At 37.0% G+C, this 14691-nt stretch overlaps 1 protein-coding gene and 1 long non-coding RNA gene across 4 annotated transcripts in view; one reads left to right on the plus strand and one right to left on the minus strand.

Annotated features, from left to right (window-relative positions):
* The window catches only part of LOC131440704 (uncharacterized), an 85566-nt gene that overhangs the window by 9992 nt on the left and 60883 nt on the right, over window positions 1–14691 (plus strand). The window lies entirely within an intron of this gene.
* Window positions 1–14691, minus strand: part of LOC131440702 (histamine H2 receptor-like) — a 65014-nt gene that overhangs the window by 1512 nt on the left and 48811 nt on the right. For both annotated transcript variants that reach the window (XM_058612215.1, XM_058612217.1), the window contains one exon: window positions 4288–4494. In XM_058612215.1, the coding sequence (XP_058468198.1) occupies window positions 4288–4494 (207 nt within the window). The remainder of the gene's footprint in view (window positions 1–4287; window positions 4495–14691) is intronic.

Genomic DNA, 14691 nt, shown 5'->3' on the forward strand with positions numbered 1-14691 from the left:
AGCAAGACTTTTCTTCATACCATCGAACATATATTCAGCAATTTATGATAGAAAGAAGGCCGAAACGGGTTTTGAGGACCCGGCGCCTTCGAGCAAGAACATCTGGTCATATAATAAAGAATTTCGCTATACCAGTTTAAACCCGCCTAATGGTTTGTTTGTAAGAAGGCTGCGTCTGACTTATTTCTGACTTTCAGGAAGAAACACAAAGCTTCCCCCACGTGGCTCAGGTTGGCAATCAACTTCATCATCCAGTCATTCACTTGTAAGATACCCTGATGCACTCCCTGCCCCTCCTCATTTTCGATATAATTGATCGTAAGACAATAAAATATAATATAATATAATACGACAGTAATATATGGAATAAGTCGCAGTACTGCTAAAAATACAATATTTCTCTTTCAATAATAATAATAATAATAATTATGTATGATATAATGTAATCTAATTCAATTCAATATATAATAAATAATGCAATAAACAACAGAATTGTATGTTGCAATATGCTAAGATAAATATTGCACTTTAAGATGGGCTTTACCTTATAAGTCATTTCGAAACCTCTCATTCTGCTACTAACGCAGAAGGCGATAGCTCCTAGTCGAAGTCGTTCTATTGACTAAATGGCTTATTAGCCACACGGGGAGGCATGAGATAGGAACTTGCTAGAACTTAGTTATCTCACTATTTGACGGCCCGGATGATAGCGTTTTCAGTAGTATGTGATAACCACAAATAACTCAAATTTGAAGTTTTCTAAAATGTTTTGTAGGAAGAGTATTAAGGTGAAATTCATTGCAAAAGTAAGTTGCGCAAAATTTCAAATGCGGAACACCGGCTCGTACGGGTAGCAATTCAGATTTACAATTCTGATAGCTAACCTGAAGAGTACGATCAATTGAATAGTTTTGTATCATTTTGATCAAATAAATAGGAAACTGGTAATCAGACATTTTTGATATTAATCCTTTGTGCCAAACACTGTCGAAGGCTTTTTCTATGTCTAGAAGAGCAACTCCAGTGGATAACCCAGAAGATTTATTTGCTTTTATCATGTTCGTTACTCTGACAAGTTGATGTGTAGTTGAATGTTCATGACGAAATCCAAACTGCTCTGGTAAAAAAATTGAATTCTATATGAAACGTCATTCTCAATTGAATTTTATATGAAACGTCATTCTCAACAAGATAATTTTTTCAAAAAGTTTACTGATAGAAGAAAGTAAACTAATTGGACGATAACTTGATGTTTCTGCTGGGTTTTTATCAGGTTTGAGGATAGGAATTACTTTAGCGTTTCTCCATCTTCTTGGAAAGTAAGCTAATGAAAAACACTTGTTGCAAAATTTAACCAGGAGTCTCAAGGCAACATCGGGAAGATTTTTAATAAGAATATTAAAAATTCCATCATTACCAGGAGCTGAAGGCTGTTTTTAAGTTTCCTAATAATTGAATTAATTTCATCAAAATTCGTCTCAATAATGTCATCTTGTGATAACACTCGGGTTGAAATATGATCATATTTCAGTGAGACTTCATTTTCAATAGGACTCACAACGTTCAAATTAAAATTGTGGACACTCTCGAACTGCTGAGCAAGTTTTTGAGCTTTTTCGCCATTTGTAAGAAGTATTTGATTTCCTTCCTTGAGAGCAGGAATTGGTTTCTGAGGATTCTTAAGAACCTTAGAAAAGTTTCTAGAAAGATGGTTTAATTTGTTCAACTTCTTTAGCGAAATTTTCATTTCGCAAAAGAGTAAAAATCGGTCGATATCTTGTGAGTTTTTGCAAATCGCCTTAAAAGAAATTTCATTGTTCGCCGGTGCATTGGGAAGGCAAATATGCTCCAGCGATGAAATAAATTCCATGAATGGTTTCAACTTCGATTCCCAAGGTTTCAATAACTTTAGTATTGAAAGAAGGTAAAATTCGATGTTTAATTTGGCGTTGTACAAAAATGGCAACTCCACCACCCATTCCAGTAAACCTGTCAAATCGATGAACCACATAATGTGGATTGCTTTTCAATTTGACATTTGGTTTAAGAAAAGTTTCTGTCACAATGGCAATATGAATTTTGTGAACTTTGAGAAAATTGTAAAATTCATCTTCACTCGATTTCAAAGATCGAGCATTCCAATTTAAAATATTCAAATAATTATTTACCATCACTGCTAAATTTTAAATTCATTATAATATTATTTGCAAATTGCCATCCGATTTGAAATGCTTCAAAAAGTGATGAAGTCGAATTAATTCGGATGATCATTTGTAAAAGTTGATCTTGTAGATAGATCATTTTATTTTCCGTTATATCGCCTAAATCAACTTCATTTAAAGAGCCGAATGGCATTGAAGGAATATTTGTAGGTAGACTGCCATTAGAACTGCCGCTAGAAGAAGATGATTTGGCCAATCTACCTATTAATAAATTGTTTTCGTTAGAAGATGAACTGCAAGGCGTTCCTGTGTTTTGATAATTTACATTAGAAGAATTAAATGGTAGATTTCTACCTGTTATACTAGCATAAGTGACATTAGAAGAAAATGATGACGAGGTCGATCTACCTGTCAATAAATTGTTTTCGTTAGAAGACGAATTGGCAGGCGTACCTGTTTTTTGTTTTAAATTCGAGGAAATAAGTGCCTTAGAAGAATTAGGCGTGGCATTTGTAACGGTTTTTTGATTTTCAGGTATGTTCTGTAAATTAAAGGTCGTTGATTTGACTTGTTGTCTAAGCGAACGAGCGTTTAAAATTTTTTTCCTGACAGGACATTTCAAATAATTGGATTTATGATTTCCATGGCAATTTGAACATGAAAATTTATCAGTGGCTTCATTCATTGGACAAACGTCTTTCGAATGCGATTTACCACAATTCAAACACCGTATATCCATATGACAATTTTTGGTTCCATGACCGAAGCCTGTGCAACGACGACATTGCGTTAAGTTTGCAATACGATTATGCCGTTTATAATGTTCCCAATGAATTTTAATGTGGGAAATGAAACGTACTTTTTCTAAAGATATGAATTTGTTAACATTACTTCGATTGAAGTGTATTAAGTAAAGTTCATGGGAAATTCCAGAGCGTGGTTTAGAAGTACCATTCGCTTATTTTTCCATAAGTATTACTTGGGAAGGGGCTAAACCAAGCAATTCTTTTAGTTCATTTTTGATTTCTTTAGTACTTTAAGCCTTTCAAAACAGCCTTGAAGGGTCTGTCTGATTTTATATAATATGAATAAAATTTATGAAATTTCTCGGACAAATATCGGATAAGACGTTCGTAATCTTCCAATCCATCAATCAAGACTCGACATTCTCTTCTTCGTCCGATTTGAAATGAGACTTTTACTTCCGGGAGAAAAGTAGAAAGTTCAGTACGGAATGCTTGGAAATCGGAAATCATCACCGTCACTGGTGGCATAGATTGTTGTTTCTTCCCAGAACGACAAGCGTCCATTTTGGGAATTTTTGAAAAATTTTCTTCTATGTCGCTACAATCGGATTCAAGAAGAATCTCGTAAATATTGTTAGACGGCATAGGGTCAACGGAAGGGAAATCCGTCCGTTGTCTTTTATTTTTACATTCGGATTCTAGAAGATCGTGAATGTTATTAGGAAAATGTTGAATAACGGATTGTGATTTATTCCGTATTGAATTATTTTTAGCCTTAGGCTTGTTGCCTTTCCGGTTGGACGCAGGCATTTTTGAAATGAATGGAATTTTGAATTTTGAATAATAGTTCTTTTGAATAGCTAGCCTTAAAAAAGGCTGATTAATTTCTTAATCACTCTAATATCACTCTTTGTATAGCCTTGATGATGTGATGTTTTCTTTTGAGGTTTGCTTTGCTTTTTGTATATTGCATTAAAATTGACATTAGTAAAACACCCCCTTTCCCCAACCTTAGGTTTTGTGATATTTATTTCATACAATAATAAAGAAAAATCCTTTCTACGTTCGATTACTGATGACTCGGCAATTCATTATTCGATCATAATCGCTTTTGCCAAGCTAACAGTAAAATTGCTGCTGAGAAGTTCGTCAATAATTGACAGTTCACAAATTTGGTATTGCCGAGATTCTCAGTAATTATTATTTTGCCGAGATGATTACCGATCTCTCGGCTGTGCAAATCTCGGCATTTTTTTACCGAGATTCAGCAATAAAATTTAAGTGTGTGTGTCTTATTCGAAATCTTGTTATTTAACGTGTAATATTGTAAGTAATACTTATGGATTTAAATCGGCATACGATCCCTGTGTGATACTAACCTTCATATTACATCCAAAAATCAATACAATCGGAAGAAAAACAGTAAAAACTGTCAAACTAGTATTGTACAGTAATGATCCAATGGTTTTGAAATTGGGGAGACACAACTCGTAGTATGAGTCATAATAATATGGTGATATTCGCAATAGCTGCGGGAAACCAAATAAAATTGTTATAAGCCATCCGCATCCAAGACTGGTCAGAACCTGAAAATAGTTAAGAGAAATTAAAATCAGTTTTAAATGTATTGGAATATTCGTGATAATAACTAATTCTATAAATTTTCACAACATCGATGAAACACGGGCCAATCCCCAGAAGGCAACTCAGCTGAAACCATTTAAATAAATCAATCATTTTGCCCGAAAGTTATGGGAACAGAAAACAGATACAGAGGCTGTGTGAAATGTGTGTAAAATTTTGCTCATTGAACGTGGCGAACACATGCAGATGTCACTGTGATCGACATTATTTTGGGTGCTACATTCACTTCGCGTAAAATTTCTTCTGATTGACTATTAGTTAATGACAAGTTTATTTTAGTTTTATTCCGGTTGAATTACCGTGTTTAAGTCATGGAAAATGTTCATATTGTTGCAGTTGGAAAGTGCCTGCAAAACGCAGGAGAGCGCTTGATCCAATCCTCGAAACATTTTGTATATCCAGTTTTCGGTATGGCCATCACAGCCATATGTGATTTTTCCATAATCTCATCTCGTGTGCAGAAACTCGTTCCTCGACCGAATAAGAAAAAGTCGCAGGGAGTCAAATCAGATGCATTCGGTGGTTACTGAATGGTATTCGTTACGCTTTTAGTCAAATGTTCATGGATAACGATGGCATTGTGTGACGGTGCGTTATCATGGTACAAGATTTACAAATCTGCTCTTTTTCGGCGAATTGCTTTACGCAAACGTCTTAGATCGCCCAAATAATTGACTCCTTGTTGACGGTCTGGCCTTGTGGAAGGAAATTATGATGCACAACACCCTTGTAATCAATGAAAACTGTGAGCATCGTCTTCTTTTTCTGATGAAAACGACGTCGTTGTTTCGGTCGCTGCTCACAGATTCAAGGCCACTTCTGAAACAGAGTATCGTAGCCGAAACACTTTTCTAACATATGCAATATCGTCGCACCATTGAAACCGTTTTTAACGCAAAATTGCAAAAATGCAAATTCAATTCCATTTTGAAAATTGTTCAAAATTAAGGACACGCACAATCGCAGATTTACTCAATACAGCGTACCTTTGTCCAGATAACAAGCTGAAAATTTGATAGAATATTATTGACAGATGTGGTAACCTAAAAATAAATATCTAATCGGGTGATTGAGACCACCACACGGCTTGTTTTCGTAGCAAATGCTGTTATAAGTCTGGTCTCTTTAGCAGTTAAAATATCAAAATTATCTAATAAGCATGAAAAAGTACGGGTGTGTAATGTCAGAGACATAACTAGATGTCGTGAATAGGAATAAAACTGACACGATTTCTTTACACTTTCGAATTCGAATCGATAGTTGATCGATTGTGTGAATTGCGAAACTGTCCCCTTTTTCACCACTAAAATTTTACACGATTTTGGACGTCAATTATCTCATTTCGGATTTGCATATTTCATTGAGAGAAACTATCAAGATGCTGTACAGGATTCATTTCTGCCTTTTAGAAGGAATAAATTGTGGAATTCTCTACGGTATGTAGTACAGTTCGAAACATTTTTCTCGAACGATTTTCGCACAGCGAAAAGTGTACGAAGCAAATTAAATTATTTTGGATTTTCACTAAACTGATGATTTTTACCTTCGATCTTAATCTTAATAGTTCTTTAGATAACATTTAGAGACATTAGAACGATTGATTTTATATAATGTTGTCCACTTTTCGTTTCTCGTTTTCTTCCTTTCCAATGCAGGTGATGCAATCGTTTTTGCTTGAATTGAAACTAGCTTTGCGTACAGACCGACACATCCGTTTGCGGTGCCAAATAATGCGAATCTGGTTAAATGCGTCTTTTCGCCTTGACGACCGGATGGCAAATGAGAACTACGACTTTTTTACATTAATATCTGTTTATTAATCTTATTTTTGTGTATTACATCAACGTTTTACAGTACAAGTGTTTTGACCCTTTGGCCTTTCATATTTGTTGTTCATACGATTCGTTATTAATAATAGGTGTTTTAGTTATTCTTGTTCTACATACTAATTTTTAATCATAATATGTATTTTAATCTATATATATAAAAATGCAGAGATCATTCTTTGTAATCGCATCACGTAAGAACGGATGGACGAATTGAGATGCTTTTTATTTTGTTTGATCAGTTTTTACCCCCACCGGGATCGTACATCAAAAAAATTAGGAAAACTTACCGGAAAAGTGGGAAAAACCAATAAAGTTATTTTGTATGGACAATGGAATTTTCCACTGAAAAAGTCGCCAATGATTGCTAGATCATTGATAGGTGTTTGGCGCATAACGAGTTGCATAAGTGTTTGGCCGTCGAAGAAAGGAATACTAGAATCTTTTGGCGCGCAGCGAGTAGTTTTGTGTGAATATGCATACTTGAATTATGTGATTATTCATTTCAAGCCACGTGCTTAATTGGGTATCAAAATTATTGCTTCCTAATGACGTTTTCGCTTCAGAAAGTTAAAACTGACCCAGGGTAGTTTCATCAAACACTTTTAACGAAGCTGTGTTGGTTTCGCATTTAGTGTATGGGATCTGAGCAAACCTCACAGAAAAATATAATGTAATTTACACGACATGCAAATCAATAGCAACATGGAATAGACATGGGTTGAATCGAAAGTTTGATTAAAAACCATCATCGTTGTTAAACTAAACTGGATTGCATTGAAATTTCAATGAATAGAACTGTATCTTTCAATTAACGCTTAGCTTTACGATTGAATTATATTGAAACGTACAGCATTGTAAAGTAAGTCTATGTTTAATTGCCTGCTCCAAATATTTGCATGAAAATAAATGTAAATTCACAAAATATGTTTGAAAAAGATTCGATTTTCAGCTCAACAATGTTGAAACTAGGTTCGAAATTAGCTTCAAACAAACGGTTTGACAGCAGTTAGGGTGGAAACTGGGTTAGGTTCAGAAACAAACGAAAACGACATAAATGATTGGCGGAATGTATATGACTGTTCTAGATATACCGATGTAGGCAGGAGAAAAAGTTCTGATATTGTTCACCAGTTAATGGATTCTGTGTAATGGAGTCAGATGAATAATATTGGTCATTGTGAGCGTGAGTTTAACAAATTAGAAAATTTTTGAATGAATCAACAAAAGGATCGTGCAGTAGAAGTGCTAAGGTCAAACTAAGAGACATTCCTTGCATTTTGCCATAGAATGAGTTAGATTACACTAAACGCACATAATAAGTGGTAATTACAACAATGTTCAAGATGATTACCATAATGAATTGAGACTGCATTTTTATATTTCATATTCTGTGAAGAATGTTCGAATTGGAATGATAATTATCCAATTAAAATTTAAGCGTCGTCTCTCCAAGAAACCAAAAGTTTCACAGTACTTGAAAAATATCCACTTTATTAGAGCTATAGAGTACGTGTGGCACTTTTTGGCAACTTGAACGCACAGAAAAATTTCTGGGAAAACTTTCTCGCTGCTTAAAAGCTGTACAAGAGACCGCTTCGAAGTTTGTTCTGCTGCATCGGGTGAACATTCAAGTATGAGTAATTTCTTAAAATACTTTGTATGCTTCATAAGCCAAATCTTCATTTACGAACTTCGTGAAGAGAAAACGTGGCACCTTATATCGTTTATGTCGAAGCCCTTAGAAAGGGAACTCTGTTCAGTGCATTGACTTAAAGAATGAGATGACAATCTGTGAATTTGCTTATTAGGAGTATTTCACATTTTCACATTAATTTTTGATGATATTTCTCAGTTGGTGATAGTATTCAGAAAAATAATGGAGAGAAATGTTAACCACTTAGTCGTTTGACAATTCTGCTGTTTGAAAACATAAATTCGAGCAAATAATTTTTAGGCGAGACGAAGTTCGACGGGTCAGCTAGTTATTAATAAAATATCTACCTACTTATAACTATCCCTAACCTAATACGTACAAATTTTGAATTATTTGTATTACAGAGATTGAGCACCCCTCTTCAAATTTCGTGCAGTATTTTTCGAATTTTTGTTCTAGTATATCCAGGGAGGTCATCTCATGTACTTCACTAGTCCTTGTCCAAGGGGGTAGATTTATAATCATCTTTAAGGTCTTACTTTGAATGCGCTGAAGCCTAAGTTTGTGCGTTCGTGCACAGCCCCGCCAAACAGGGACTGCGTATTCAATTGCGAGGTAGATGATTTGTTTATAGACAGCCATCTGATTCTTCAGGCACAGTTTAGATGTTCTACAAATCAGCGGATACAGAGACCTAATGAGTATACTGCATTTTTGAACGATTTTGTCAACATGTGACCTGAATATCAGATGTCTATCAAAGGTGAATCCTTGATAGATAACTTCGTCGGACCATTGGATGACCACATCACCGAATTGTATTTGGCATCCGTCTGGTGATATAGGTTTTGAGATCTTGAATGTGGAACCAAAATGACCTGAGTTTTTGCTGCATTTATGACAATTTTCCAGCTTGTAAAATATTCAGTTAGAGCGTCCAGACCTGTCTGTAGTTTATTCTTCAGAGCATTAATGACACGACCTTTGTAAAGAATGGCAGTATCATCAGCAAATTGGGACAGAACACCACTACCAGGAAGAAATGGGATGTCTGATGTAAAAATGAATGGGGATAGGATAGATAGGGCAAAGAGTAAGCTGATGGGTCGATAGCTCTTGGAAAAGGAAGGATCTTTCCCCGGTTTCAAAACTGGGATAACTTTAGCTAACTTCCACATTGAAGGGAAGTAACCAAGCTCCCAGCACCTGTTAAAGATTTTAGCTAAGAAAACAAATGAGCAGTCAAATGTTTCAGCTCAATGTTGAATGTGTTGTCGAAACCGGGGGCCTTCATATTTTTGAATTTTTTCGCAATAGCCATCAGCTCATTCGCAGTGACTCTACTTTCCATAGGAACCAAGCTGTCTGATTGGTCAACCTCAGCTACGCTATCAGCAACGGCTCTTTCGTGTGGACTAACAATGTTGAGTCCTAAACTGTTAGAACACACAAACTGCTGGCCTAACGCATTTGCCTTCTCTACTGGTGTGATTAAAGGTATTCCTTTAGCTGCGTCCTGGGGTGACATCAGAGGAGGAATAGGCTTCGGTTTTTTCTTAAGGACCAGAAGGGCTTTGAATGTGGGAGAATTTCTCGAAGCTTTTGCTGGAAGTTCCTGTTGCGAAGCTCAGATATCCTTTCCTGTATTATCCTAGTTAAGTTGTTATAAGAGGTATTCTTATCTAGGATCCCAGCTCGTTGACACTGCCTCCGGTAGATATTTCGAAGTCGGATGAGTTTCTTGGTGATACTGTCAATTTGAAGAGAGGAACTCGGCATATGTTGTACTGAAACCGTCCTATCACGAGCGACTGTGATTGAATGCTGGAAGGAAGATAGGGCCGCAGCGATTTCCATCGGGGAATCAAGTGGCAAATCGATATTAATAAGTTGGTCGGCGATTTGTTGAAATTGGACCCAGTCGGTGCGATAATAGTCCTTCCGAGGTTGAATAGACACTGTTTCTGGTGAAGAGCCCAAACACAATGTTACTGGAAAGTGGTCGGAAGACAGCTCGTTGAAGACAACCGGAGAGCTGTTTATGGCGATGATGCTGATGAATATATCCAAAATGGAAATTTCGATGGCTTTATAAGTTGCAATTTAAAGGCTGACAAAAGCCTGTGCTGGATGGATCGTTTAATGGCAATGGCAACTCCCCCAATCTGGTAGTTATCCTGTCGAGCCTGTGAATCCTTTAATTGGAAATAAAAATATAAATTTCAGATTTAAGATGAGTTTCAGTTAAAATAGCAATATCGGCATTCTTCTCTTGAAGAAGGTCGGATAATTCAGCAGTTTTGCTCCTGAGTGAGCAAGCATTGCAATTTACTACAACCAACTCATTATATTGCATATTCGATGATGAATTTGCCTAAGGAGTTTATTTGATCTAAGCGCGTTCTGCAGTTTCGTAGTTTTGTTGTCATTGTTTCAAAAATGACGATCAGTTGCTCAGCAGAGAATAAGTCACCAGAGTCATCCTTTGCTTGTGGTTGATTATTGCCCCATCCAGGAGGGATTTTGGAGGAAAAATCTTTTTGTGATCCAGCGGCTGAATCATTTGGATTGCTGTGAGGAAGTGGCGGCAAATTTGGAATATCCCTCTTCGGTGGGAGCCGTGGGAAATTAATTTCATCCTTCTGTGGAATATTCTAGCGCGTTGGTTGTTTACGGGACGCCTGTTGTCGAATTTTTGTGAACTCAGCACGTTTGGGACATGATTTGCTAGTAGATGGATGGTCGCCATCACAGTTCACACATTTTACAGCGATGTCATCTAGTAGGCAATCGTTGGTATTGTGTGATTCGGCACATTTCCCGCACCGACTTTTCATGTGGCAATTCCTCGCTCCATGGCCGTAGTTAAAACAGTTCGTGCAATGTGTGAAATCCTGATGTACCGGTTTATACTTTTGTCATTCGATGATTATATGAAATAACGTCCAGCCTCAGACAGTGCCTGCTTTAGTTCGGCTTCCATCATGTCGGGTAGTCCTCGAAGTACAACCTTCATAGGTTTGTTGGCGGCAATATCGTGTGTGAAGTATTTCGCTTTTGTCTGCTTCAGGTAACATTCCACTGCTTTGTAGTGGTTCAAAGCCGGAACAATTATTTTGTAGCCTTTAGTACATAAACAGATTGTTGCCTGTAGTCCTTTGCTGATCAGCGTGTTGAAATTCGAGCGTAGAGTTGGTGAGAAGCCCTTCATCTAGAAAGGCGGAATTTTTTCCTCTTCGACATCAACCGCGTTTTACCCATAGCTTGGGTAGGTAGACAGCTGCGAATAAAAGATAAACAAAATCTATCCACATCGAGTGTAAGATGACGAATAGAACTACGACCTGAGCGTTTGAGGTTTTTAACCACGCAGAAGATGCGCTCTCCGATGCTGCTATTTGGATGCGTCTTCTCGCCCCGACGCCTGCTTCCATCCAACGCACAAGAAGAAATGATCGATTTTCGACCACGCTTCTTTTTTTATAACGTTCAGTTGAAGATATGTGCTTGACTACCTCCAAATCGTCGTCTTTGCGCGAAAACCCCAATCGAAAGTAAAGAGTTTTCCTTGTTGTATTCAAATTTTCAGAAAACCTAATTTATGAGTTGTTTGTGGTTATCTCACACTGTTCTAAATATTATCTTAAATTCCAGATCATATTTTTGATGAAATAGTGAAAGAATTATGTTGCTGCCATTAATACAAGTCGAGATATTCACGATTAAGCTCTGCGCATTCTTCCATATGGCTAATTTTGAAAAGGCGCCCCATAGTAAAGTAAGCCGTATTCACGACAAAAGAGAAATAGTTCAGATACGATATGTTGATCGGGATAATCTCAAATAATTCAAAATAAAACTTTTCTAAAATGTTTGGTATCAACGAGTGCCAAAAAACTCATGACGCGTATTTGCCTTTCTCGAATTTAGCTCATAGCGCAGTGATCTGTAGAACGATTTATATAATCTAACTACTAGTAGATTCGAAATTTTACAACTTGAACATGTATTTATTTATTTATTTATTTATTCATATATGTATTTATTTTTTTTTATTTATTTATTTATTTATTTATTTATTTATTTATTCATTTATCTATTTATTCATTTATTTACTTATTATTAAATTTATTCATCTGACAATAAATAGGTCTTAATGAATATGTATTAGTCAAGTCATAAAATTGTAGATCGCTGTACTTTCTGCGCGAATTTGTGCGATGGTTCATCAAATTCAAAAAGATGTTCAACAACGCCAAATGTCCTCAAGCATGATGTTATCGGTTCGTAATACCCGAACGTCGTTCGATAAAATCTCGGCTGAAGTAAACTGGTAGAGCGCAGTGATCGTTGTGAAGCACGAAAATCGAGTTGAGACAAAATCTTCGGTGAGTCGATATCCCAGTTGATCAGTTTTGTCACGTAAGTAGCTTGCTGAATTTTCCTGCGTCGTTCCAATGAGTCGAGTCCGATCAGTCGACAGCGATTGGGGAACGGTGGAAGCTCAAGTGGGTTCCGCCAGGGAAGGTTTTTTAGAGCAAGACGAGCAAATCGTTTCTGAACACGCTCAATGCGTAAGTTCCATGTAAGTTGATAAGGACTCCAAATTAGGCTAGCATTTTGCAGTATTGGACAAACCAAAGAGCAATATAACGCCTTCAAGCAATGCGGATCTTTGAAGTCCCGCCCGACCTTTGCAATAAAAACAAGTTGCCGTGTCACTTTTGAAATTATAGATGAACGATGCAGATTGAAGGTAAGTTTGGCATCTAACAAAACACCAAGGTCATTAACATGATCAACTCTCTGGAGCGTTTGTCCACCAATGTCATAATCGAATCGAATTATGTTCAGTATTCGGTGAAACGTTATGACTTGGCATTTTGAAATACTGACAATCAACCAAACTACGACACCAGGGGTGGCATTATGTATCTCGATTCGACTAAAATTTTATCGACCATGTTTCGTATTATGGTTCTCGATTCGACGTCGATCATCGAGCTATGTTCGACTTCACTCGAAGAAGTATTAGATTATCGAGAAGTTTTGGCATTATGGAACCAAAACAATCGAGATCGTAAACGACTGAACTCGATAAGAAATGGTCGAAAGCCTTATTAACATACTATCGACTATGAGTTTTCGAATACGTTTCGATTTCAAAAATAATCGTTTCCAGCAACTCGAATCGAGATGTATAATGTCAGCCCAGGCTACAAAAGTATCAAGAAGTTTTTGAAGCCGGATGCAATCGTCAATACAGCGAACTACAAGATATAATTTCAAATCATCGGCATATACTGTTGCAACAACATTGAAATGTTTCAATAGAACATTATTGAAAAACCAGTCTGATTTGACCCATGTTAGCACCAGCGAATCAGAACGCGTTCTGAATACGAGAACAAAATATCTGAGGCTGCATCGATATAAAAGATGATTATGAACACTTTTTCACTTCATTCGTCATCTAACACTCGATGTAGATAGACGAATAGCCTACTACGACTAATTTCGGTTTTGTTTTATCTTTTATTCGCAGCTGTCTACCTACCTAAGCTATGGGTAAAACGCGCCATAGATCCGAGAAGGATCCAAAGGATGCTAAGCGTCTGAAGCTAAGTGATGTACAGGTAAACTGTAGAATGTGTGAACTGTGATGGCAACCATCCATCTACTAGCAAATCGTGTCCCAAACGTGCTGAGTTCACAAAAATTCGACAAGCGGCCCGTAAACAATCAACACGCAAGAATGTTCCACAGAAGGACAAAATTAATTTCCCTCGGCTCTCACGAAGAGGGATATTCCAAATTTGTCGCCACTTCCTCACAGCAATCCATAATATTCAACCGCTGGATCACAAAAAGATTCTTCCTCCTCCTGGGTGGGGCAAAAATCAACCACAAGCAAAGGATGACTCTGGTGACTTATTCCCTGCTGAACAACTCGTCATTTTATAAAAAAATAACAACAAAACTACGAAACTGCAGAACACGGCTAGATCAAATCAACGCCTTAGGTAAATTCATCATCGAATATGCAATATAATGAGTTGGTTGTAGTAAATTGTAATGCTTGCTCACTCAGGAGCAAAACTGCTGAATTATACAATTTTCTTCAAGACAAGAATGCCGATATTGCTATTTTAACTAAAACTCATCTTAAACCTGAAATTTCTATTTTTATTTCTAATTACAGGATTCACAGGCTTGACATGACAACAACCAGAGGAGGGGGAGTTGCCGTTGCCATTAAACGATCCATTCAGCACAGGCTTTTGTCAGCCTTTAAATTGCAACTTATAGAAGCCATCGGAATTGAGATTACAACGACGATGGGACCCATCATCATCATTGCAACGGACTGCCCCAAACAAACCAATCTTCGCGATGGTACGTGTGTATCATTGAAGCGAGATCTAGCTATGCTCACTCGACGACAGAACAAATTCATCATTACTGGGGACCTGAATGCACGGCATGAGCTGTGGGGAAACAAAAGACAGAATCGAAACGGATTCGTACTTGCCGAAGATTACGAAGCTGGAAAACACAACATCCTCGCTCCGGATCAACCAACGCAACTTTCCAGATCGGGAGTTCATTCCATTTTGGATATATTCATCAGCAACATCGCCATAGACAGCTCTCTG

This window comes from Malaya genurostris, chromosome 1 (genome assembly GCF_030247185.1).
Source record: "Malaya genurostris strain Urasoe2022 chromosome 1, Malgen_1.1, whole genome shotgun sequence".
Classification (NCBI taxonomy): Eukaryota; Metazoa; Arthropoda; class Insecta; order Diptera; family Culicidae; genus Malaya; species Malaya genurostris.